The 26,140-nt window shown below is 38.4% G+C and overlaps 1 protein-coding gene across 5 annotated transcripts in view; it reads left to right on the top strand.

The window, feature by feature from the left end:
- Positions 1 to 8,537: 8,537 nt before the first annotated feature.
- MTMR14 (myotubularin related protein 14) overlaps positions 8,538 to 26,140 on the top strand; it is a 51,496-nt gene continuing 33,893 nt past the window's right edge. For 2 of the 5 annotated variants that reach the window (XM_074198632.1, XM_074198630.1), the window contains exons 1-3: positions 20,431 to 20,664; positions 21,734 to 21,882; positions 23,931 to 24,039. In XM_074198632.1, the coding sequence (XP_074054733.1) occupies positions 20,488 to 20,664; positions 21,734 to 21,882; positions 23,931 to 24,039 (435 nt within the window). In that variant the 5' untranslated portion in view covers positions 20,431 to 20,487. Of the gene's footprint in view, positions 8,627 to 15,675; positions 15,771 to 20,430; positions 20,665 to 21,733; positions 21,883 to 23,930; positions 24,040 to 26,140 lie in introns of those variants that run through there. The other 3 variants (XM_074198631.1, XM_074198629.1, XM_074198633.1) reach the window with 2 other exon arrangements.

Raw genomic sequence — 26,140 nt, 5'->3', positions numbered from 1 at the left:
CATGAACTGATGCTGAGTGAGATGAGCAGAACCAGAAGAACACTGTAAACCTTAACAGCAACATGGGGTTAATGATCAATCTTAATGGACTTGCTCATTTCATCAGTGCAACTATCAGGGTCAATTTTGGGGTATCTGAGATGGAGAATACCATATGTATCCAGAGAAAGAATTGTGAACTTTGAACAAAGACCAAAGACTATTACATTTAATTTAAAAAACAAACTTGTTATCTCATTATGTAATCTTGCTATCTCTTATATTTTATTTTATTTTTCTTAAGGACATGATTTCTCTCTCAACACATTCAATTTAGATCAATACATAGTATGGAAACAATGTAAAGACTAACAGACTGCCCTCTGTGGGTAGGGGAGGGAGGGAAGCAAGATTTGGGGGAAAACTGTAAAATTCAAAAATAAATAAATAAATTTATTTTAAACATAAAAAAATTTAGATGATTCTAAATTAGATAGATGATTCAAATAGATAAACATAAACTATTCCCCAATTGATAAATGGTGAAAGGATGTGAATAGGAACTTTTCAGGGGAAACAATCTAAACTAGCAATATTCATTTGAGGGACAAAATCACTCCAAATCATTAATAATTTAGAGAAATGAAAATTAAATCAACTCTGAAATGAAAATAATTTAGAGAAATGAAAATTAAATCAACTCTGAAATGAAAATAATTTAGAGAAATGAAAATTAAATCAACTCTGAAGTTGATGAAATTAAAAAAATGGAAAATGACAAATGCTAGAGAAACTGTGGGAAAACAGGGACATTATATTAATGCACCTATTAGTGGAGCTATGAACTGGTCCAGTTATTTTGAAGATTAATTCAGAATTTGTGTTTTTATATTTATGAAATATTTTCTCTGAATTATCCATTTTGTTCACATATCATTTAGCAAAAATGATTTCTGATACTTTCCTTCATTTGTTGTGAATTTTCCTTTTTGGTTTTGTATATTTTATCTTTTTTTACCTTGTATTAATTTATTCAAAAAAATCAGCTCCTAGTTTCCCCTCATAGATTATGAGCTTTTTGAGAGCAGGCATTATCTTTTGCATCTTTTTGTATCCCCAATGATTAAGAGTGCCTAGCACATAGGAGATACTTAAGAACTATTTATTGATTTATTGAAATTATGGTATATGAAGGTGTAGAATACTATTGTTCTTTAAGAAATTAGGATGGGGGGGTCAGCTAGGTGGTGCAGTGGATAGAGCACCAGCCCTGGAGTTAGGAGGACCTTAGTTCAAATCTGATCTCAGACACATAATAATTACCTAGCTGTGTGATCTTGGGCAAGTCATTTACCCCACTGCTTTGCAAAAAATAATTTAAAAAAATTAGGACAGGACAAAGAAACCGGTTCATTGTATGGATTTATGCCAAATGAAATGAGGGAAACCAGGAAAACAATTAACATGATAACAATAAAGTTGTAAAAATAACAACTTTGAAAGACAGGAATTCTGATGACATAATGACTAATCACAATTCCAGAAGACTCATGAAGTAATGGATTTAGAATGCAAATTGAGGTGTATATATTTAAAAAAATAAACCAAAAAAAAAAGACTTATTTAGATGATGTATTTCTGGCTTTATTGGTATCAATAGTTTATATTGTATCAATATACATTTCATTTAAATTTTCTAGTTAATTTATAGGGTTTTTTCCTTTGTCTTGCTTTTAGTTTACTTACCTGTTTGGGGCTTGCTTTTAGTATATTCATTTCTTGATTTTTCTCTAGATGCATATTTAATTTATTGAATTTGCCTTTGCAAAGCACATGCCTAGCACATAATATATGCTCACAAATTGTTTTATGGTTCTTAAAGAAAAACTTAAATGACTGGAGAGTTATTTCAATGCTCAAAACCAGACCACCTCTTATAGTCAAAGTGATGAGTTAAAGATTTAATGCTGCTCCACTCAAACTACCCAGGAGATATTTTAGATACCTAGAAAAAAACAATAACAAGGTTCATTGGCAGGAACAAAAGCTCTAGCATCTCAAGAGAAATAATTAAGGTAGGAGTGGGGAAAGGAAGAATGAAGAAAAGCATTTCCTCCTTTCTTTCTTTTTTTTTTTAGATTTTTGCAAGGCAATGGGGTTAAGTGTCTTGCCCAAGGCCACACAGCTAGGTAATTATTAAGTGTCTGAGACTGGATTTGAACTCAGGTACTCCTGACTCCAAGGCCAGTGCTCTATCCACTGCATCACCTAGCTGCCCCCATTTCCTCCTTTCTAAAAAAATCCAGTAATCATCCAAATTATTTGACAATGTTTTAAAAATTAAAAAGTGTATTAACAGACCAGATAAGGAAGAAGCTGAAAAAACATATTATCAGCCTGAGAACACAAATTGCTTGGAAAAAGAGCACTTATTTGACAAGAATTGATTTAAAAAACTGGAAGATAGTTTGACATAAATGTATTTTGAATCAGTATTTTGTACAATAAAGCACAATAAGTTCCTAACTGGTATATGATCTGAATAGTATCAGTCTTTTCATAACAAAATTAGAAAATAATTAGATCAGATATCATTTGTGGTTGTGACTAGAGAAAGAATTCTTTTTTATTTATTATATAAATATTTCCTTTGGGGCAGCTAGGTGGTGCAGTGGATAGAGCACTGGTCCTGGAGTCAGAAGGACCTGAATTCAAATTTGAACTCAGACAATTAATAATTGCCTAGCTGTGTGACCTTGGGCAGTCACAGCCCCATTTCCCTGCAAAAATCAAAAGAAAAAAATTTTATTTTCCAATTACATACAATGGTAGTTTCTACCAATCATTTTTTTTGGCCAGGTTTTGAATTTTACAATTTTTTTCTTTCTCCCTCCCTTCCCTTCCCCCCTCCCCCCAACAGAAGGCAATCTGATATAGTCTTTACATTTGCTTTTATGATAGACATAGTTCAAAATTGAATGTTTTGGGGGCAGCTAGGTGGCACAGTGGATAAAGCACTGGCCCTGGAGTCAGGAGTACCTGGGCTCAAATCCAGTCCCAGACACTTAGTAATTACCTAGCTGTGTGGCCTTGGGCAAGCCACTTAACCCTATTTGCCTTGCAAAAACCTAAAAAAAAAATTGAATGTTTTGTGAGAGAAGAAACAGATCCAAAAGGAAGAAAGAAAACATTAAAGATAGCAAAAATATGTAATACACAGACAACTTTTAAAAATTGAAGATAATAAGCTTTGGTCTTCATTTAAATGGGATGTAGATGGCATTCTCCATCACAGATCCCCTAAAATTGTCCCTGATTATTGCGCTGATGGAGTGAACACATCCATCATGGTTGGTCATCATCCCATGCTGTTAGTATGTATAATGTTCTTCTGTTCATCTTACTTATCACATCTGTCTGACCATTACTCTGTCTATTTTGTTGAGTCTTCATTCAGATCATACCCAAAGCATCAATTCATGTAACTCTTTCCAGGTTTTTCTGAAATCCCATCATCCCTCCTGATCTTATAGAACAATAGTGTTCAATCACATACACATACTACAATTTGTTCATCCATTCCCCAATTGATGGGCATCCCCTCAATTTGCAGTTCTTTGCCACTACAAACAGAACTATTATGAATATTTTTGTGCATGTGGGATTTTTACACTTTTTCATGACCTCTTCAGGATGCAAACCCAGTAGTGGTTTGCTGGATCAAAGGATATGCATATTTTTAGTGCTCTTTAGGCATAATTCCAAATTGTTCTCCAGAAAGGTTGGATAGGTTCACAATTCCATCAACAATGCATTAGTGTTCCAGATTTTCCACATCCCCTCCAACATTGATCATTATCCTTTCTAGTCATTTTGGTTAATCTGAGAAGTGTGAGCTGGTACCTCAGAAATGCTTTAATTTGCGTTTTAGTGAAAGAATTCTTAACCAAAGAAAGGATAGAGATGCTCATAGAGAAAAAATATATCATTTCAATTACAGTAAATGACATGCTTAATTTCATAGTCAAAGGATATGAACAAACATTTCCAAAAGAAATGTAGATTTTTAACCATATGAAATACTGTTCCGGGGGTGGCTAGGTGGCACAATGGATAGAGCACCAGCCCCAGAGTCAGGAGGACCTGAGTTCAAATCTGTCCTCAGACACTTAATAATTACCTAGCTGTGTGGCCTTGGGCAAGCCACTTAACCCCATTGCTTTGCAAAAAAAAAAACAAACCTAAAAATAAAAAAGACTGTTCCAATTCACTAATAAGAAAGTACAAATCAAAACATGTCATTCTGCTGTTTCAGTCATGTCTGACTCTTCCTGTGACCTCATTTGGGGTTTTCCTTGGCAAAGACACCAAGTAGCTTGCCATTTCCTTCTCCAGCTCAGTTTTTCAGATGAGGAAATGGAGGCAAACCGGGTTAAATCACACATCTAGCACATATCTGAGGCCAGCTTTTTCAACTCAGGAAAATGATTTCTAGAATCAACACTCAATTCACTTTGTCAGGTAGCTAACAACCTTCAAAATGGCAAAGATGGCCAGAGATGGGAACATTGCCAGAAGAGTTGTGGGAAACTGGCAAAGTAATTAATACACTAATGGTGAATAAATTAATGAATGAATTGATCTAACCATTCTGGAAAGTAATTTGGAATTAAGCTAATAGGATGAATAAAATGCTCACACTCTTTATTTACTAAGTATATTTCTCCAAGAAGGCAAATGATAAAAAGAAATTTTTTGTGGACCCCAAACTAAAGGTTCACCTTTTGTAGTAGCAAAGAGTTAGAAACAAAGTAGATATTTACTGATTGCAGAATGGTTAAATTGTGGCATAGTGATTGACACAAAGTAGAAGCTATGTATATAATTTTGAATGCTATTTTAGTTTTTCCAAATGTTTATTTATATAGTACAGGAATATAATGAATATAGAGTACAAGAATATAATGATATTATTATACTATTAGAAATAATAAATGTGAAAACAGAGATTTATAGGATGCTTCTTAAACAAACTGAAGAAAAATGAAGTAGAAGAGAAAAATTGTAATTACAATACCTACAAACAATGTCAAAGAACACTAGCAAAACAATTGGGACTGTATGCTATGAAGTGTGAAGACCAAGCTTTACCCCAAAGAAGAGAGATAAGAAAGAACTTCCCTTCCTTCTTTGAAGATGTGGAGACTACAGACAATGCATCGAATGAACTTGACTGATGTATTAGTTAATTTTGCTAAAAAAAATTTCTTCTTTTTTCTTCTTTGTTATAAGGGGTGATACCCAGGAAGAGGGGTAGAAATCAGAGATATACTGGAAAATGCAAGTAAGAAAAAAATAAATTAGGGGTAGCTAGATGGGGCAGTGGATAGAGCACTGGTCCTGGAGTCAGGAGGACCTGAGTTCAAATGTGACCTCAGATACTTAATAATTACCTAGCTGTGTGACCTTGGGCAAGCCACTTAACCCCATTGCCTTGCAAAAACAAAAAAAAAAGAAAAAGAAAAATGAAAATATAGCAATAAAAATCTAAAAGCACAAACAAATGCTCTTTGGCTTAGCCTGGGTTAAACCTGATGATAGTAAAGTTGAGTTAGAACCAGCCAATCTGTAGAGGTACTTGATAAATTACATGTGACTGTGAAGTTAATTAAAAACAAAGCAGATGAGTTCTTTGACTTCTATGAGCCCCTCTGGTTTATACTTTCTCCTCTAGAGTTTGTATTCTTCTATGGCTTACATGCTGACTTTGTATGGTCTCTCCATCTCCTCCCTACCCAAGACATGCATACAGACCAAAGAGCTTTGAAAGAGCTAATGCTCCCTTCAGTGAATCTCAGTACCTCCAGGTTTAATAGCCCTACACACACACACTTGGTTTCTAATGAATTTGAATTTGAATTTCTTTTGGGGATTAATTTTTTTTCTATTTTTAAAACTATGCTCAGCTTTTCCACATAAGTAATTTGAAGATTAATTTTCCCTTGATCATCACTATATATTATTTCTGGTATATTATAATTATAATTGATTATAACAATTATCTAATAATCTATATCAGATTACTTGCTATCATGGGGGAGGGGAGGGAGTTAGGAAAATGTAGAATTCAAAAGCTTACAAAAAGGTGAATGTTGAAAACTATCTTTGCATGTAATTGGAAAAAATAAAATAACATTAAAAATATGACAATTATCTAAAGAACTTTAACCAACCTACTGAGTCATTTACCATATCAAGGATGCAAAAAGTCTAGAAATTACCTCAAAACACAAATCTCATTGATAAAGCGAGAAATATGTCAGTCAAGGATAACAACATAATATAAACTTGTTTTCTGATCTTACGGAGCAGGGTGTAGTGGTGTATGCATTGCTTGTATTATGCTCTTGCTTGTTGTCTAAACTAGGGACATTTGTATATAGAAATATGAGATTAGGAGTTTTATCCCTGGCTTCTTTCTTGAATTATGTCTCCCATGAAATTCTAGGTGTCTCATCTGCTATTTTTTCCCCCTTCATTGTATGTGTATATATGTCTATATGTCTAGGCATATATATACCAAATATAATATGTGTATGAAAACACACACACACACACACACACACACACACACACACACACACACACTTTGGGTGTTCCAAAAGTTTTAAGCTAATAAACCACACTAAAGAAGACCTCCAAAAATCTTTCAGCTTATACTGGGCCACCTACTGGGAATAAAGACAATTGGGTAAACCAGGATAAGACAATTATACCCTTTAGACTCTTACTTTCTCCCCTAACAAGAATGTTTTCCTAATCTCTGGGGCTCAGTAGTCCTCTGTAATATAAGAAGATTGCACCAGAGGATCTCTAAACCCCTTCTAGCTCTAAAACCATAATCCATGCTCCTAGGTTCTTCCTCAGTTTCTCCCTTCTAGCCCTGAGGATTCTCAGACCACTTTTTCTACCTTGGCCTCTAAGATCTCCTGGTGATCTGCTTAGGCCTGGTTATTCTCCCCCACCCCATTCCCAGAAAGCATAAAGTCACCATCTAGAATGAAGTCCTTATGGAATTTAGAGGTGAGGAATAATGCTATTCTCACACTGTAGGTTAGGAAGGAAAGAACTGGGTGAAAGGGGAGGGAGAATGAGAGAAGAGAGAGGTCAGAATAGTTTACTTTAGAAAATGATACTACACCAGCATGATGTCATATTAGCCTTAATCCTAACTGTAATACTCGACTTAGAGATCTCCAGAGTCAACTTAACACATTGTGAGTGGTACCCTGCTCAAATTTCAGGTACATACATACTAGCTGTGTGACCCTGGACGAATCACTTAATCTCTGCTTCAGTTTTCTTGTATGTAAAATAAAGATAACACTACCACCTATTTCCCTGAATTGTTGTGAGATTAGAATATAATATGTGCAAAGCACTTAACATAAGACTTGAAATATAATAATATAAATAAATATTTCCTTCCTTCCTTGGGTGGTTTGATTAAAAAGATTCCAATAAGTTCCCTCCCTCATTTAAATATAACTCCCACTGAAACCTAAAATTCTACCATTAGAATTTTGTTCCTTTGGTCTCTCTTCTGGCTCTTATTTAAAAAGCAAACCCCATTGGGAGAAGAGAAAATCATTAGATCCCCAACATCTACCATAGATTCATAGATCAAAAGTGCTGGAAAGGAACTTAGAAGTCATCTAGTCCAAATTCCTCATTTTTCAATAAAGATTTCTGGGATCCAGGAAGGGGATGTGGCTTAAGTCAGTTCACACTACAAGCTAGTTGCTGAGCTACGAATGACTTCACTTTATGTGTATGAATGACTTTAGTAGCTCCTTCTGGCCCGAAGAGGAGAGACAAAGGTTAAACAAGAGAGTTCTAGGAGGTAGGTCCTGAAAGGAGGGGAAAGTGTAAATACTTTTAATGGGGGAGGGGAGAGGAGAGGGAAGGAGAGGGAAGGAAAGTCTGATTGTCCATTGCCTAGCCAATGTTTTTGCTCTTTCCCCTTTACTTGTGTACAATGTAAATATTGAATCTATGTATCTATCTAGGTTTAGAATAAATATTTACAGAAAGAACTGATGAATGAATGGTCTATGTGTTCTCTGTATAATCCTGGATTCTTTGTTTCCCCCTCAATATTGTTACATTGTATATTATGCAAATGCAAACATTTAATCTTATCCCTTTGTGTATTCGGTCACTGTTTATCAGTCGTTTGTCTCAAGAAAAGAGATTTCCAATTTGGGTTCTTTCAGTGAAATCCCTGAATTCTACAGAAATATTCTGCAGGGCATGGCTGAATATTTTTCAGAATTTGCTGAGTTTTTCCACACTTTTTAAAGTTTATGTAAGGATAAACAAACAAGAGAAAGATCCACCTGATTTTTTTTTTTTTTTGCTTTTTGCCATCTTGGGGACCTCCCTCCACCAAAGTCAGTTACAGTTCCTTTAAGATTTAGTATGGAAGTACTAGGAAGTTAAAATTTAAGCAACTTGCCCGGGATCACATGCTACTGCTAAGCTTCAGACCAGGATCTCAACCTAGATCTGTCTTCCGGGTTTAAGAGCAACCCTCTAGTCATCATGTCAAGCTGCTTCCTGTTGAAGGATGTTCTTTTAAAACCAGGTATTTCTGCTTCTAGGGACATAGTGTTTTCGGTGTGTGTGTGTGGGGTATGTGTGTCTACACAAACACACATACACACTTTGGGGTGTAAATTTGTATCCTAGAGTCTCTAACCCTAGCTCTGAAGTTAACTAGCTTGTATCCCCTTGGCTAAATAACTTTCCCTCTCTGGAATCAATTTCCTAGTCTGTAAAGGAGTTGTTGGGACTTGAAGATATAAAAGATCCCTTCCAATGCATAAAGCACCGGCCCTGGAGTCAGGAGTCCCTGGGTTCAAATCTGGTTTCAGACACTTAATAATTACCTAGCTGTGTGGCCCTGGGCAAGCCACTTAACCCCGTTTGCCTTGCAAAAACCTAAAAAAAAAATCACTTATTCAGTGCCATTCCAATCAAACTACCAAAGGATTGTTTTATAGAGCTAAAAAGAATAATGTTAAAACAAAAGAATAATGTTGATAAAATCCACAAAAAATAAAAAAAATCTCAAAGGAAATAATTCAGGGAAAGGGGGTAGGAAAGGGTGTCTAACAGTGCAGGTCTCAAGCTTTACTACAGAGCAGTAATCATTAAAATAATTTAATCTTTATTAAGAAATAGAGCTAAAAAATGGGGAAAAAAGAAATAGAGCTGATCAGTGGGAAAGAATAGGTACATCATATATAGAAGCAAACAAATCATTAATCTGGTGTTTGATAAATCCTAAAACCCCAGTTACCAGATTAAGAACTCCTTATTTGGGGCAGCTAAGTGGCAAAGTGGATAGAGCACCAGCCCTGGAGACAGGAGGATCTGATTTCAAATCCAGCCTCCGATATGTAACAATTGTGTGACCTTGGGAAAGTCACTCAACCCCATTGCCTTGCAAATCCCCAAAAAAGTAATGGTGCCAAAATTAGAAGGAAAGCAGAAAGCTGGGAAACAATCTTCACATCTAGGCGTTCTGCTAAAGGTCTCATTTCAAAAATAGAGAGAGAATTGCAACAAATTTTAAGGTGACAAGTCATTCCCCAATTGATAAATGTCAAGAATAGACAGTTTGCAAATGAAGAAATTAAAACTAAATGTAATCATATGAAAAAAGCTCCAAATCATTACTGATTAGAGAAATGCAAATTAAAACAACTATGAGATATCACCCTCACACTTATCAGATTGACCAAGATGAGAAAAAGGGAAAATGATCAGTGTTGGAGAGGTTGTGAGAGAATTGGGAAATTAATGCATTGCTGGTAGAGTTGTGAACAGATCCAACCAGTATGGAAAGCAATATGGAACTATGCCCAAGGAGCTATAAAAATGTTCATTCTCTTTGACCCAGCAATTCCAATTCTAGGCCTACCCAGAAGAAACCTTTAAAAAATGGGAAAAGTCCCATATGTTTCAAAATATTCATAGCAGCTCTTTTTGTAGTGGCAAAGAACTGGAAATTGAGATGTCCATCAATTGGGGAATGGCTAAACAAGTTATGGTATATGAATACTATGGAATATTATTGTTCTATAAGAAACCATAAGTGTGGTACAGCTAGGTGGTGCAGTAGATAGAGCACCAGCCCTGGAGTCAGGAGGATCTGAGTTCAAATGTAGCCTCATACACTGAATAATTGCCTAGCTGTGTGACCTTGAGCAAGTCACTTTTAATCCTTAAATTGCCTTAAATAAAAAAAAATTTTTAAAGAAACCATAAATGGTTAGACTCTAGAGAAGCATGGAATGAGTTACAGGATCTGATGCAGATCAAAGGGAGCAGATTCAAAAGAAAAATGTACATATTAACAACAATATTGAGGGATGATCAACCTTGATGAAAGTAGCTCCTTTCAGCAGTTTAGAGAGCTAGGGCAAGCATGCTAGATGGCTTTGGACAATGTTATCCCCATCCAGAGGAAGAGAAGCAACACAAAACACACACACACACACATACACACACACACACTCACAGAGAGAGAGAGAGAGAGAGAGAGAGAGACAAAGCAAAACAAAAAAACAACCCTTCAGAATCTGATGAACACTTTATAAAAGTTATCTCCTATGCATCTCTTTTCCTTAATCCTAATTCCTCATACTGAAAATGATTAATCTGTAAATATGTTTATCAAAAATATGTATGTACAATGCTACCCTGACTATTAGCTGCTGAGGGGAGGGGGGTGGGAAGGGAGGGTGGAAGGAAATGTTATAACTTAAATATATATATATGTAAATGGCTGGGGGGAAAATACAAATAAATAAATAAATAAATAACCTGAGCTGGTTAAATAAATAACCTCCCTCTGCCCCCCCCCCCCGCCAAAGAGCTCTTTATTTGACAAAAAAAATATTTAGCAGTTAATGCAGTTAAAAGCTAAATATAGGCTCATGCCATTTACCAAGAAAAGTTTCAAATGGGTATATGACTTAGACATAAAGGATGATATTACAACCAAATTAGAGTATAAAGAAATTTTCTTTCAGATCTATGGATAGAGGAAAAGTTAATGACAGAGATAGAAAGGTACAGAGAGGAGCACAGAAAATAAAATGAACAATTTTGATTATAATTTTTTTTTAATATTTTCACAAAACGAATGCAGTTAAAATTGGAGAAGCAAGCAATTGAGGGGAAAAAAAGCTTTTGTAGTAAGGTACTCTGATAAAGGTCTCATTTCTAAGATATATATGGAACTGAATCAAATTCCCCAATTCCATCACATCAAAGGATATGACAAGGAAGTTTTTAGATGAAGAAAGCCAAGTTGTCAATAACCATATGAAAAAAACAAAAATGCTCCAAATCACTGATAATTAGAAAAACACAAATGAAAGTTTCTCTGATATTCCATCTTATACCTATTACAATGGCTTAAGTTGACAAAAAAAAGGAAAATGTCAAATGCTAAAGGCACTGTGGGAAAACAGGTACAGTAATGCATTCTTGATGGAGCTATGGACTGTTCCAGTCATCCTTGAAAGCAATCTGTAACCATGCTTCAAAAGTTACTAAATTATATAAAGCCTTTGACCCAGGGGCACCACTACTGAGTCCATACCCCCAAAAAGATCAAAGAAAGAAGAAAAGGACCCATATGTAAAAAAATATTTATAGCAGCTTTTTTTTTTTGTGGAGACAAACAATTGGAAACTTTTTGTTCAGGCTTGGATTAGACTAAATGATCCTTGAGGTCCCTTTTAACTCCAAGAGTCTGTGATCTATGATGTGGGTATGAGAGGAAATGGACCTCAAGACAGGAAACAAGATCAAAAACCATCTGGGTCTTATGATCCGTTTCTTCTCTGGAGCTGAATGGTATTCACCAGCGTCCTAGTAGTCTCATCATCATTAACTCTAAATTAGTATGAAAATTAATACAAAAATTTTGCTGTTGAGAGGCGTAAGCAAATGCTGAGAAAACTGAGAATGGGGAGGGGCAATTGGAGAGAAACCCCTCAGGACCTCTAGATTTCCTTAACACAGGATAAGTGCTCCTCCAGGCCATGGCCCTGCCAAGCAGTTCTCTCTTCCTTTCTCCACTTCCTTCTCTGATGCAGCCTTCCTCTCCTGCTGCTATAGCCAGACATTTTTTTTTAAATCCTAGTTCAGGGACAGCTAGGTGTCACAGTGGATAGAGCACCAGTGGAGTCAGGAGGACCTGAATTCAAATCCAGCCTCAGACACTTAATAATCATCTAGCTGTGCAACCTTGGGCAAGTCACTTAACCCCATTGCCTTGCAAAAAAAAAAAAACCAAACAAACAAAAATCTTAGTTTAAGAGAGAGGGTTAGATCCTGAATAACTGATTTTTTTTTCAGATAGGACATAATCACAAATTTTGCAGTGCTAATGTACTCCCCTCCTCTCAATTTTAATCTACCAGGATTAGAAATTTGTTTTGCTTGTGACTATTTTCTTCTCCATGACATGCACATGAGTTGAATTTGAGCAAGGCAGGGTTGGAGGGTGCTATGCAAAATCACCAGTCTCATCAAAATGCCTTCTGTGGGGGTGGGGAGAGGGAAGCAAGAATGGGGGGGAAATTGTAAAACAAAATAAGTAAAATCTTTCTAAAAAAACAAAATCACAAGTCCCACTTTCTCCTCTAGAACTATCTGGATCCAGTGGCCAGATATGGATCAGGATGACTGGAGAGGATCCTGGATGAGAGACAATCAGCATTAGGTGACTTGTCCAAGGTCACACCACTAGTAAATATCAAGTATCTGAGGTTGGATTTGAACTCAAGGTCTTCCTAGTTCCAGGGCCGGTACTCTATCCACTGAGCCATCTAGTTGCCTATTTGTCCCTTGCCCCCATATATTTCTTTATTTTTTTTTAGGACAAAAAGGTTTATTTAAGTATTGCTATTGCTATTGTGTGTTTGTGTGTGTGTGTGTGTGTAACATATAAGTAATATAGCAGAAGCTAAGGTAAATAAAGAGAGATTCATTAAAGGATAAGCAGTAAAGAATGGTAATAGGGACATTAGAGTTTGGGGAATCATGCTCCTCTAGAGTGGGCTGCCCTCCAAAGGAAGACTACCATCCCCCTCCATATATTTCTACACTGAAAAGACACTTATTTTCACCCATTAGATTGTTAGCACTATATCATCATACTATTCAAATAAATTTACTCTTCTAATTTTCTCTGGACCTTTTTGTTTCTATTTCAAAGCTACTCAGAAAGGCTTGAATATACTCTATTAAAAATTTATTTTTCCCCAAAGGATTACACAATCCTCCCTTTTACAAATTAAGTTCTTGATTGTAAGCCTGTATCTTATATCTTTTGAAAATTTTTATTCTGAGATGTTTTCTCATTTTTAATAGATGCTGCCAGGTCTTCTTTGATATCGAACTGCTTCTCTCTGTATACTTGCAATTTTTAATTATAGATATGTGTGTGCATGTATGTGTGTATATATGTATATTTGTGTATATGTATATGTATGTATATGTATTAATTAATAGGTATGTATTATTTAAAATAGGGACTCTGATACCCTATCTTATCTCAATTACTCTATGTGCTGTGTTACAGCAGCACTGGAAAAATCTTTATTCCCCTCCGCTAAAAAAAGCATGCTTATCATTTCTCCATGCCTTATTCGCTGTTACCAGTGTCCAAGATATGCTTTCTCCACGTGTTAAAGTCTTAACCAACTTTTTTTTTATTTTTGCAAGGCAATGGGGTTAAGTGACTTGCCCAAGGTCATAAACTAGGTAATTATTAAGTATCTGAAGTCACATTTGAACTCACATCCTCCCTGCTCCAGGGCCGGTGCTCCATCCACTGAGCCACCTAGCTGCCCCCTAACCATCTTTTAAAGTTCAAGTAAAATTCTGCGAACTTCAGGAAGTTTTCTGTAAATAATTCTGGTTAGTAATGTCCTCTGCCACCTCATATAGCACTTTTTTTGTGTAATTCTCCAATATATTTATCATACTATATTGTGTATTATAACTCTCCTCAGTTCTACTTAATTGCTAGGGCTCACTATCTCCTCAAATTACCTTGAATTGTTCTCCTCTGTGCCCCTGCTGAAAATCCTAAAAAATAAAAGTTCCTGGGGCAGCTAGGTGGCACAATGGATGGAGCACCGGCCCTGGAGTCAGGAAGACCTCAGTACAAATCCGACCTCAGACACTTAATAATTACCTAGCTGTGTGGCCTTGGGCAAGCCACTTAACCCCATTTGCCTTGCAAAAAAAAAAAAAACCCTTAACAAAATAAATAAATAAAAATAAAGTTCCTGAGGGAAGACATCTTCCTTCATTTTTTCAAACATCTTTTGTATATAGAAATTGACAGTAACTATTTTCTCTTAAATTTTTTTTGTTTTTTCTTTCCTGTAGTTTTCCCTTTTGTGTTGATTTTTTCTTTTGTAGCATGACTAATATGGAGATATATTTGACATGATTGTACATATGCAACCTATATCAGATGGACTGGGGAGAGGAGAGAGAGAGAAGGGAGGCAGAAAAATGTGAAATTCAAAATCTTACAAAAATGAATGCTGAAATGTAATTGGAAAAAGCAAAATTTCAAAGAAATAAAAAAATTTACTAAAAAAATGAGCATTTAATCAATGTTAGATGAATTTAACTAAATCCTTTTTGGTATCTAATACCCCGCTAAGGGGACCAAGGACCATGTTTTATTTAAATTTTGAATGACCTCTAAAAACCTAATAGTAAAATTTGGTTGGTTGAACAAACCTAGAATTTCAGAGCTAGAATGAACCTTAGATATGACCTAGTCCAAGCTCCTTGTTTTACAGAGAAGGAAACTGAGGTCTAGAGAAGGGAAGTGATAGCTAAGGTGACAGGACAAGAGCTTCTCCACTTGGAAGTCAGAATGAGTTTCCTCATGGAAACAGTGTTACAAATCATCCTTTGACTCTATTTCTACTGGCTTCTAGTAGGCTTCAACTATATAAATAGGTTTTTGTGGGCTGGCCTGGGTGCTGAATCATTATCTCTATGGAAAAATATATCCATATATATCCAAATACATTCCAAAAACACTGACTTGAGAACTTCTGGAAGACAAACTGATTCATAAGCTAAAGGACACCCCAACTTAAGTGCTTAATACAGGCTAAGTGGTGGAGAGTCAGGGAAGAAGTCAAATGGGTAAGATTTCCTAGAGAAGGTGAACTCCCCCCCCCCCCAAAAAAAATATCCTAATCAAACCCAGATCCTTGGAGAACTTAGAAACCCTTGGCAGAAGGGACCACAGTCATCCCAGAAATGGGAATGAGAAGATCAAATAGGGGAACAAAGAAAATAAGCAAATTTAATGGTTTTTTTGGTAGACAATAAGATGAAGGTTAGTGATTCAACAAAGTCATTTTTTTTTGTTTGTTTGGGTTTTTTTTTAGGTTTTTTGCAAGGCAAATGGGGTTAAGTGGCTTGCCCAAGGCCACACAGCTAGGTAATTATTAAGTGTCTGAGACTGGATTTGAACCCAGGTACTCCTGACCCCAGGGCCGGTGCTTTATCCAAAGCACCACCTAGCCGCCCCCAACAAGGTCATTTCACCAAGTATTTATTCAACACCTCTTACAGACAAGGCACTGGAGATACAAGAGCAAGACCTGAAATAGTCTCTGCCCTGAAGGAGCTTACATTCTGCTAGGATGATATGGTAGCTCTGTACACAGGTAAGTGTACATAGATAAGTAAATACAGTGTACACAGGTTAGGCAAATATTATGCATATACAAAATAAATTCACTGGGGAGGGTTCAATAGGAGGCAGTAGTGAACTGTATTTTAGCAGAACTAAGGATTATAAATCAGAGATGAGAGAAGCAGTGCATTCCAGATATGGGGGACCTTCACCCTATGCAAAGATATAAGATGGAATGTTAAACTGAGAACAATTAACTAACCAATTTGACTGTTACAGAGAATACATGGAGAAGAGTAATATGAAATAAGACAGGAAAGGTAGGTTCCATAGCCATATTATGGAAAACTTTAAGTGCCTCTTAAATAGACTCATCTACCACTCCAGAAGAATATCCATTTGAATTAAGATAAGAAATGCATACAAGGAAAAGGCTTTAAATCCTTTAAAAGCATAAATGAGTATTAATTTGTTATACATGAACATTAGTGCTGTGGAGATCTGAATGCATCATATTTTCATTTCTATACATCATTATTTGTCGGATCCATCATATCACTGCTCCTGTGGAGCAGGCAATTCAGTCATACTTTTTCATTCTATTCAGGGCTGGTCCATAGAACCATATTCATAGAAATTGCCCCGAGGGAACCTACCCAATGGGTTGGGGCCCTCCTCTGATCTTTTGATGGTATATAGAGACCAGTTAAACATACAGACTGGCTATCATTTAGGTAACTAATTAACCCACTTCTTAATCTTTCTTTAAAGTCAAATTAAAATTCTCCCTTCTCTAGGAAGTTTTCTGTAATTAATCCTAGTTAGTAATTATCGACTCATCCACCTACCCTGTAACCTCACATAGTACTTATTTTAAATTCTCTAATAAATTTATCATGCAATATTGTATATTGTAACTCATGTTATAATTCTCTTGTAACTCTTTTTTTGACCCCATTTGGTCGATAGGGTTCACTCCTTCCTCATACTTTTTCTGATCATACAATTTCTTTACTAATTGTATGCTGATCCTCCTTGCACAATTCTTCACAGTTACTATGCTGCAACAGTTAGATGGTGCAGTGAATAGAGCATTGGGTCTTAGAGCCAGGAAGATGGGAGTTCAATTCTGGCCTCAGACACTTCCTAACTGTGTCCTTGGGCAAGTTACTTAACTCTGATTGCCTCATATCCAGAGTCATCTCCAGCTGCCCAGATCCATATTTGACCACTGGACCCAGATGACTCTGGAGGAGAAAATGAGGCTGGTGACTTAGCACAACTCCTCCCTCATTCAGATCCAATTCATGTGCTTGTCATAGCATCACCTCTCTGATGTCATGGCCTTCTTTGAGAATGAAAGACAACCATTATTAACCTTCTTTCATCCATCATGTATCTTTCTCTGACACTTTGGTTGGGCCACAACTTAATTCTTTGGGACCTGAAGTATTCCATGTATAGTTTTTTTCCTTTTCAACAAAATTCAATGATTCAATTAAATAAATATTTATTAAGCTCCCATTGTAAATTCCAAAACACTGTGTTTAGCACTAGAATATAAAAATATAAACATGACATAGTCCCAATTCTTAAGGACCTGACAGTTCAATAGGAGGGTGGTAGAGAAATATGATATGCATTTAGTTAAGTCTGACACAAGAAAGTGTATAAGCTCAAAGGAGAGATCCAGAAATCCAGGACACTTTAGGAAAGAGCAACAGTTTCAACTGAGAGATCAGAGAAAACTTCAAGGAGAAGGTGACACCAGAATTGCATCTTGGAGAAGGATATTAACAGTGTGGTACAATGGAGAGAGCACTAGTTAGGGAGTCAAAAGACCTTTGATGCTTACTGCCTGTAATATGCCACGTGAAGTCATAACCTCCCTGAGTCGTAGTTTCCTTATCTATAAAATGGAGGGGTTAGACTGGATGTCCTCTAATGTCTCTTCCAGCTCAAGATTTATGATGCTCTAATCCCATGACAGAATAGCAGTAAGGAAGTGCATTCCAAGTGAGAGCTGATGGCAATGTGCAAAGGCAGGAGATAGATACTGTGACTGGTCTAATGTGACTGGAATGTAAAAGGAAGTAATGGTGAAATAAAACAGGAAAAGAAAGTTGGAGCAGGATGGCAAAGGACCTTTTCTGAGGTCAGGGTGCCCTATAATTTTTATTTTCTGGCATGGATCTTACTACCCCTTTGATCCCTTCTTATATTTTTTTTGTAAAATATTCTAATTTTTACATTCTTATGTTTATAAATGCACAAAATGAGAAAACAGGATTACAAAGGAACCCATTATATTGATATATTTATCCAAATTTTTTTTTTAGGTTTTTTTAATCCAAAAATTTTTTAAACAAAGTTTACAGATCCCAAGTTAAGAATCCTCCTGGAGGCGATGAACCACAGAAGATTTTTAGATAGTGGAATAGCTATGTTAAGGTTTGTACATTAGAAAGATTATTATACTACCTGCATGAAGAATGAATTAAAAAAGGGAAAAACTAATGGCCTGGTAGAGGCCTTTCAATTAGTTCAGGTCATAAGAGCTGAACTCTGTGAATGGAAAATAGAAAAACAAAAGGGATGGGTTTTGTGAAAGTAGGAGGTGCAGAGTGAGGAAAGGGGAGTTTTCAAAGATGACTTGAATGTTGCAAGCTTGAGGTGAGGATTGTAGTATCTCAAGAGAAATCAGGATGGAAGGAAAGGTGGACTTTTAGGAAGGCAGAAGATGAATTTGGTTTTGTCTAAGTGATATTATTGGTAGCAGCTGTTCATCTGTTCTGAAATGTATCAGGAAGATTGGAGATGATGAATTAGAGCTCAGAAGACCTTGAATTAGGGCTAGCTATATGGATTTGGAAAGCATTTACACAGATTATGAAAAACCTTTGAGAAATACTCATTTTTAGGGAGGATAAAGAACTGGTAAAGAAGTTTGAATTGCTAATACTGCTAAAGATAATGAATTGGATCCCTGGAGAATAAGCAAATATGGTATCTTGAAAGCTAAAGTAAGAGAGAATATTCAAACGGGGAGATACTTGGAGAGCTAAAGGTGTTGCATAGAGTTGGATAGAGTATGTATATAAATGAGATTCTCAATTAGGTAGTGGCATAATTAGAGGACCTCAGAAGACCCTTACAAGTGTAAAATTTTCTATGTTGACAAATTCCTAGGCCTGGAAGACTTTCTGTTGCCTCCACAGAAGACCTACTTCAAGTGTTTGCAGTTGATTTGAGTTTGCAATGGCCCCACCCTGCATTTCTTTCAACCCTGTGGACTAGACAGTGAAGTCATAATACCTCTCTTTCAATAGAGGAGGAAACAGAGGCACAGAGAAATTCAATCATTTACCTAAGGTGACCAAATAAATTTGTGGATTGAACTGGACTTCAATGTGCTCTTTTTAAACACATCTCACTGTCTTCTGAACTCATAAGAGTTAAGGTTTTAGGGGACTAAGTAAAGATTTTTTCAAGTAGGTGAGTAACATTGCTGGAAAGACAATTCCCTCTGGGGTCCTTTCTCTCTTCCTTTGCATATATGTGTGTGTGTGTGCATGTGTGTAAGCATGGGTGAGGCCCTCTTCCTCTTTCTTTGCATTCTTTTTTTTTTTTTTGCAAGGCAATGGGGTTAAGTGGCTTGCCCAAGGCCACACAGCTAGGTAATTACTAAGTGTCTGAGGTCATATATGAACTGAGGTCTTCCTGACTCCAGGGCTGGTGCTTTATCCACTGTGCCACCCAGTGACCCTTTAAGTTCTTTTTTTAATGTTATTTTTTCCAATTACATGCAAAGATAGTTTGTTTTTTGTGGGTTTTTTAAAAATTTTTGCAAGGCAAATGAGGTTAAGTGGCTTGCCCAAGGCCACACAGCTAGGCAATTATTAAGTGTCTGAGGCTGGACTTGAACTCAGGTGCTCCTGACCCCAGGCTCTATGCACTGCGCCCCCTTTCTTTGCATTCTGAGCTTATCAAAGGCCATGCAAAGTTTAGTGACTTCCACTCAACGCCCCCAAATTGCTCCTCATTGGATCTGAACGGTGGGCAGCACCCCTGCATCGGTGCACCTCAGGGGGTGGGGGTGCCCCGGGTGTGTCTCCCCAGCCGCCCCCCGCGTCACAGCGAGCTGCCGGGGGCACGGGGAGGGCCTGCTGGGCCCCTTGGCGCCTTCTGAGGTGCACACGTGCTTTGCCTTTCCAGTCGGTGGGGGAGGGGCCGGAGAGTTTGAAATTCAAATTTAAAATGAGAAAAATAGTTAAATAAATGGAAATTTAACCATTGGAAAATAAATAAAACGTTGAAATGCTTAAAAAATAATTAAATGAAATTAAAAAAAAAAGGTAAGTCTGCGGGGAGAGCGGCTGCCCCCGGCCCGGGGTTGCCGCCTCCCCCCGCAGCCCCAAGCACGTGGTTTCGACCAGCTCCCCGCAGCCCACCGAGCACGTGGAAATCGGCCCGCTCCCCCAGATTCGCCACACGTGGTCTCTTCCACGGCGAGGGGCGGGGGCGGGGGCGGGCCGGCCTCGGGGCGGGGCGCGCGTCCGGGCCTCCGATTGGCCGCGGCCGGAGTAAACATCCGGTGTGGGCGTCGGCGGAAGTGCGAGCCGTTCCTGGCCGTGGCCGCGGCCGCCGGAGGCGGGGCCGGCTCGGTTCCGGTGCGGGTCCGGAGCGCGGGCTGGGGCGGGCGGCATGGGCTGGTGCGCGGCGCGCTGAGGCGGACGCGAGCCTGGGGCATGGCCGGCGCGCGGGCCGCCGCCGCCTCCTCGGCGCCCTCGGCCGGCTCCTCCTCCGCCGCCTCCTCGTCGTCCTCGTCGCCGCCGCAGGAGCCGGGGCTGGCCGAGCTGCTGGAGGAGTTCTCCCGGACCCAGTACCGGGCCAAGGACGGCGGCAGCGGCGCGGGCGGCACCAGGGTAGGGCGCGCCGGGCCGGGCGGGGGGCGCGGGCCGCCGGCCTTCCTTCCTTCCTCTTCCTCTTCCTGCCCCGGCGGCGGCCGCTTTGTCTGCGCGCAGGCTCGGGCCCGGGGCGGGGCTGGGCGTGCAGACCCCCGCCCCACGTGCTCTCAGGGGGCGGGCACCCGCTTTGCCGCCCCCCAGCCTACCCCGCAGGCCCAGGGCAGTGAAGCCCCCCGGGAAGCTTGACGCTTCCTCCTTTGACTCCGGAACTCCCCGGCCCCCCATTCAGGGGAGCCCCTCCGGGGCAGAGCCTGTCATTGTTGCCGGTGCAGCGGGCAGACTGGGGCAGCTGCAGCTGGTGCTCGGGCTCCTGCCCAAACCCTCATCTCTGCACCCCACGCTGCCCAGAGTGGGCAGTGCCGAGTTTGTAGAGGGGCAGCCAGGCTCACGCCCACAGAGCAAAGTGTTATCGCCTTCCGGGTGGAAACCCCCCAATGCTTGCTGTGGGTCCTGTGAGCAATGATAACTTTTGTGTTCCTCTAAAGTTGACGGCTCCATTCAAAATCGGACTAGGAGACCTCCCTTTCCTCTTCACTACTCAAAGATTGTGGCTTACTCAACAGGATAGCCCGAGGTCACATGGGGACTAAAATTATTATTCCTGTTTTGACACCTGGTTGAATCAGAATGGGTTCTTTCTTGGCAGTTTTTGACAGGTATTCTATAGTTCCTCAGCAAATCTTTTTCTAGCTTGTGGATAGAGAACGACTTCAAGTGATGATTTTCCCCCTAATCATAACTCTGCCCAGACCCCTTCTCAAGGGAGCTCCTCGACTAGATATTTGCCACTGCCTCATAACCTGCCTAAAACATCCAGGACCAATGAATCTTCTAATTTAGGACAGATATGGGAAACTATAGATACGGTGGTGACAAGGACTAGAAGGGGACACTGAGTGGATTGATGTACACCAGCAAAACTTAACCCATGAATATCCTACAGTGACAAATCCTCCAAATAGCTTCAGCTGTGTGTGATCTGTGAAAACAGCACTGTGTGCTTAGTTAGGTTTTAATCTCTTTTCAGGTTGAACGAATTGAGAAGAGATGTCTAGAGTTGTTTGGCAGAGATTATTGTTATAGTGTGATCCAGAATGTGAATGGGGAAATCTGTGGCCACTATCCCCGGTACATTGTGTTCTTGGAGTATGAGAGCTCTGAGAAGGAAAAAGACAAGTAAGTGGTTACTGATTATCCATATGTAAGGCACTTTGTTTCAGCTGGAGGGGCATTTGGGCAATGATTATTATAGTACTTTCATTCCATTGTTTTCTTGTTGGTAGGAAGCTTTGGGAAGTAGGATTTGTTTATCTGTTTGTTATTTCTATTTCATTATTGGCACTTAAGTTGATTGAAAAGGAGGGAACCCAAAATACCAACAATAAACACTCTTCATGATGTCATCACTTTTTTTTTGGTTTTTGGGGTTTTTTTGCAAGGCAAATTGGGGTTAAGTGACTTGCCCAAGGCCACACAGCTAGGTGATTATTAAGTGTCTGAAGCTGGATTTGAACCCAGGTACTCCTGACTCCAGGGCTGGTGCTTTATCCACTGCACCACCTAGCCACCCTGTCATCACTCTTGATATGGAAATACCAAACATCACTTCCCCATTTGAAGATGGAGAGAAGGAATCTTTTGTTGAATAAGAGCCTAAAGAAACTTGACAAAGATACCCATGTTCTTTAGGGACCAAAACCAGGTTTATGCTTGTCACCAGGAGTATTCAGGCACAGAGAGAATTATTGATGAGGTGATATGCTTTCTCTTATCTCATATCGGGCTTCATTGTAGTTAGACTTTTCTAGTTCCCCATTCTAGGGGCTATATGTTTAAATTCAAATCTTCTTACCTAAAATTTAAAGAAGGACCCTTCTTATATTAGCTCCAACAGCCCCATTTCTACAGCAGGAAAGGGAACTTTTGGAGGTCTTTGGCAATTAATTTATTTTCTAGAATGGTGTGAGGTAGACATTTGACCTACTTGAGTTTTCCAATTAATACTTAACTTTTGCTTTTTACTTCCCTAATCCACCATAGGTGGTTGAAGCATGTCATTGCTACTCTGTCCATCTTATTAGAAGTAGTGGTAGGGTTTCTGTGTTAAAGCCTTTATATAAGAAAAGCTTGTAAAGTTAGTTTTTACAAGACTACATAGTAAGGTGCCTGAGGTGGCAGAGAGAATAGTGTCACCCTTGAAGGAGAAATTGGGGGAAGAGATTGTATATATAAAACGAAAGTAGTATAACTGTTGTTTCTTAGACAATTGTAGCTTTGATCTTGTTAATTGAATTTTCTTCAGACAAAGCTAAATAGCTAGCTCAATTTTAGGAGCAGTCTAGGAAGAAGAGTTGTACCAGCGCCTCTGTCATAGGGAGATAACCCTAAAAAGAGCAGATAGAGTACATTAAGACTTGGGCTTTTCTTGGACAGAAGTTAGAACCTATTGGAAACAACTGAGGGGAAAAATTAATAAGTTGATTAAACTTCATAATTTTCTCTGGACCCTTAACTATCTATAACTGATTTTAGAACATCACAATTGTATCCCTCTCTATGTTTAGGATATATTTCTCATAACTGAAAATAGTTTTATTCATTATATTCTCAGCCCCTGGCACATAGACTTATTAAAGACTTATCTGATTGTTCTGTAAAGAAGAAATGGGAAGGATTCAACTTCCTTTTTTAATTTTTTTTGAAGGGGACAAAAGGGGGGACCAAAGTATTGCTTCCCCTTGGCCACCTTCTATTACTGGAAGTAAGTCATGGGTGTCAGTATAATATATTTACTGGCTAGTGACTTTGGGTAAAGATATGTGAAAGCAAACCTTTGTTTTTGGGAAGTGAGTGTTCTACTTTCAGAGGATTCAGTGCTAAAACTAGTTCCTTAGCATCTTAGCATTCAGGCCCAAAGGCTGCCAATGCAGAACATATCTTCCTGGTGACTTGACAATCGCATCACTCCTTCCATCTCTCCGCTGTGTCCCATTCATTTTTCTGATTTGAGTCTGCTGCTGAACTCTGAGAAAAAATATTATCAGAAAAGGTCTTACAATCTTGTAGGAGGCAGTTACTCTCTTTATTCACATCTCTCTCTTTATTAGCTGGGGTACTTGAAAATGCAGCCAAATGATGATTTCTAAGTCAGCCTTCTCTTTACCTCCAGCCTTGAGGACTGAGCATGACCAGAGAGTACTAATTGCTCCCTTTCTGTTGAGCAGGTTTGAAAGCACCGTGCAGGTGAGCAAACTGCAGGACCTCGTCAATCGAAGCAAGATGGCACGGTGCCGGGGGCGCTTTGTCTGTCCAGTTATCCTCTACAAAGGCAAGGTAATGTTCCCAGGAACAGCCTGAGAGTGAAGCCTGACTCCTGGGTTAGGATGAAGGCCTTCTTGGGCTTCACTACTCTCATATCTTTCAGGGTAATGATATGTATAAAGCACTTTGATATTTAGGGACTAATAGTAAACCAATTAGAGTTAAATTAATTGCTTAATGAGGTGGTCCTGATTATGGGGGGAGGGGGAAGAACAGACACTTATTTAAGTATCCTAAGTGCCTAACATGGTGATAATCAGTTTGCAAATAAACATGATCTCTTGATTGTAGGAGTGTAGAGAAGGGATTGAGTCCAATGGATTGGAGTAGTTAAAAAAAAAAAAGAATGGGGTGCTCTTATTGTGGTGGGCAGTAGCATGAGCAGAGTCAGGAAGGTAAGAGGGATCATGACTTGTAGAGGATAGTAAGATTTAAGGGAGAGAATGCCTGTTAAGTAGATTAGAAGATAACATTAGGTCTGTTAGGCAGGACTTTGAAAAAGCTGGGTGAAATTTTTGGTCATGGTAGGTTCTTGATTGGGAAAGTGACTTGAAATGATTTTTAGGAAAATTATTCTAGTCATAATGTGCAAGATGAATTGGAAGAGGTTAAAAGCATGAGACTGGTATAATTTAGGTATGCATGCCTGGGTTTAGAATAGTCAAAGAGGGGAATAGTAGGAATTGCAGAAACAGGAGGACTCTGCTGGATTAATCCTTTTCTTTTATATGCAAAAATGGACTAGATATGTTTAAATTGAGATGTCATAGAGACAGGTGGAAATAGGAATTGGAGTTTCAACATCTGAGATATAGACGTGGCAGTCTTCTACAGAGTGAAAGAATTTTTTGAAATCTCTTCCCTCCCTTTTTTCCCCTCATGAGAAGTCAAACAGAAATAGATTATACATGTGTAGTCATGCCAAACATATTTTCACATAAGTCATGCTATGAAAGAAAACAGACCAAAAAACTGAAGAAAAATAAAGTATCTTGAGTCTCCATTCAGGCTCCAAAAGACAAGTTCTTTCTCTGGAAATGGACAGCATATTTCATCATCAGAATTGACTTGGATCATTGTATTGCAGAGAATAGCTAAGTCGTTCACAGTACATTATCATACAGTATTGCTGTCACTGTATATAATGGTCTCTTGATTCAGCTCATTTCATTTACTTCAGTTCATCTAAGTCTTCCCAAGTTTTTTAAGCACTTCCTGCTCATCATTTTTTTATAGCATAGTAGTATTCTTTCACAATTATAAACAAAAACTTGTTCAGCCATTCCCCAATTGATGGACATTCCTTCAATTTTCAGTTCTTTGCCACCAATAAAAGAGCTTCTGTGAATAATTTTGATATTCACCAGTCCTTTTCCTTTTTGTTATCTCTGGGATACAGACCTACCTAGGAGTAGCATTGCTTGCTTAAAGAGTATGTACGTGGTTTTATAGCTCTTTGAGCATAGTTCCAAATTGCTCCAGAATAGTTGAATCAGTATATCATTTTACCAACAATGCATTAGTATTTTACTTTTCCCACATATCCTCCAAAATTTGTAGTTTTCATTTTCTATCACATTAGCTAATCTGATAGAAGTGTGGTGGTAGCTCAAAATTGTTTTAATTTGCATTTCATTGGGATTTATAACATTTTTTCATGACTCTGGTTTTCATTAATTATTTTGTCTAAAACTGTCTATTCATGTCCTTTGACCATTTATGTGAATTTGGTTTTAGCATTTTGCTAACTGCATTTCAGTAATAATTGTTTTCCAATGTATTTCATGCATTTGAAAATCTTAGTTTGAGAAGGGATACTCCATCAGATTGAAGTTTTAGGTTTCACTAAATTTCCTAAGAGGTTCATGACACAAAGGTTAAGAACCCCTGGTAGAGAAGGAGGAAAATGTTTTTTGGGAAAGTATTTGAACATAATGCTCAGTATAGGAGAGAGCTAGCAGAGTCTCATTTCAAGACTGAACGTTATATCCTGATGTTTCTTGGGCATCCCTTATTCTAAGTAATTCATTGTATTGAATTTTATACTGAAACCATTGATAAAATAAGGAAACTTAATTGATATTACGGACCTGTGCATTTTAAATTTAAGGAA

The sequence above is a fragment of the Macrotis lagotis genome, chromosome 8 (assembly GCF_037893015.1).
Source record: "Macrotis lagotis isolate mMagLag1 chromosome 8, bilby.v1.9.chrom.fasta, whole genome shotgun sequence".
Classification (NCBI taxonomy): Eukaryota; Metazoa; Chordata; class Mammalia; order Peramelemorphia; family Peramelidae; genus Macrotis; species Macrotis lagotis.
This window is presented reverse-complemented; position numbering and strand designations above follow the sequence as displayed.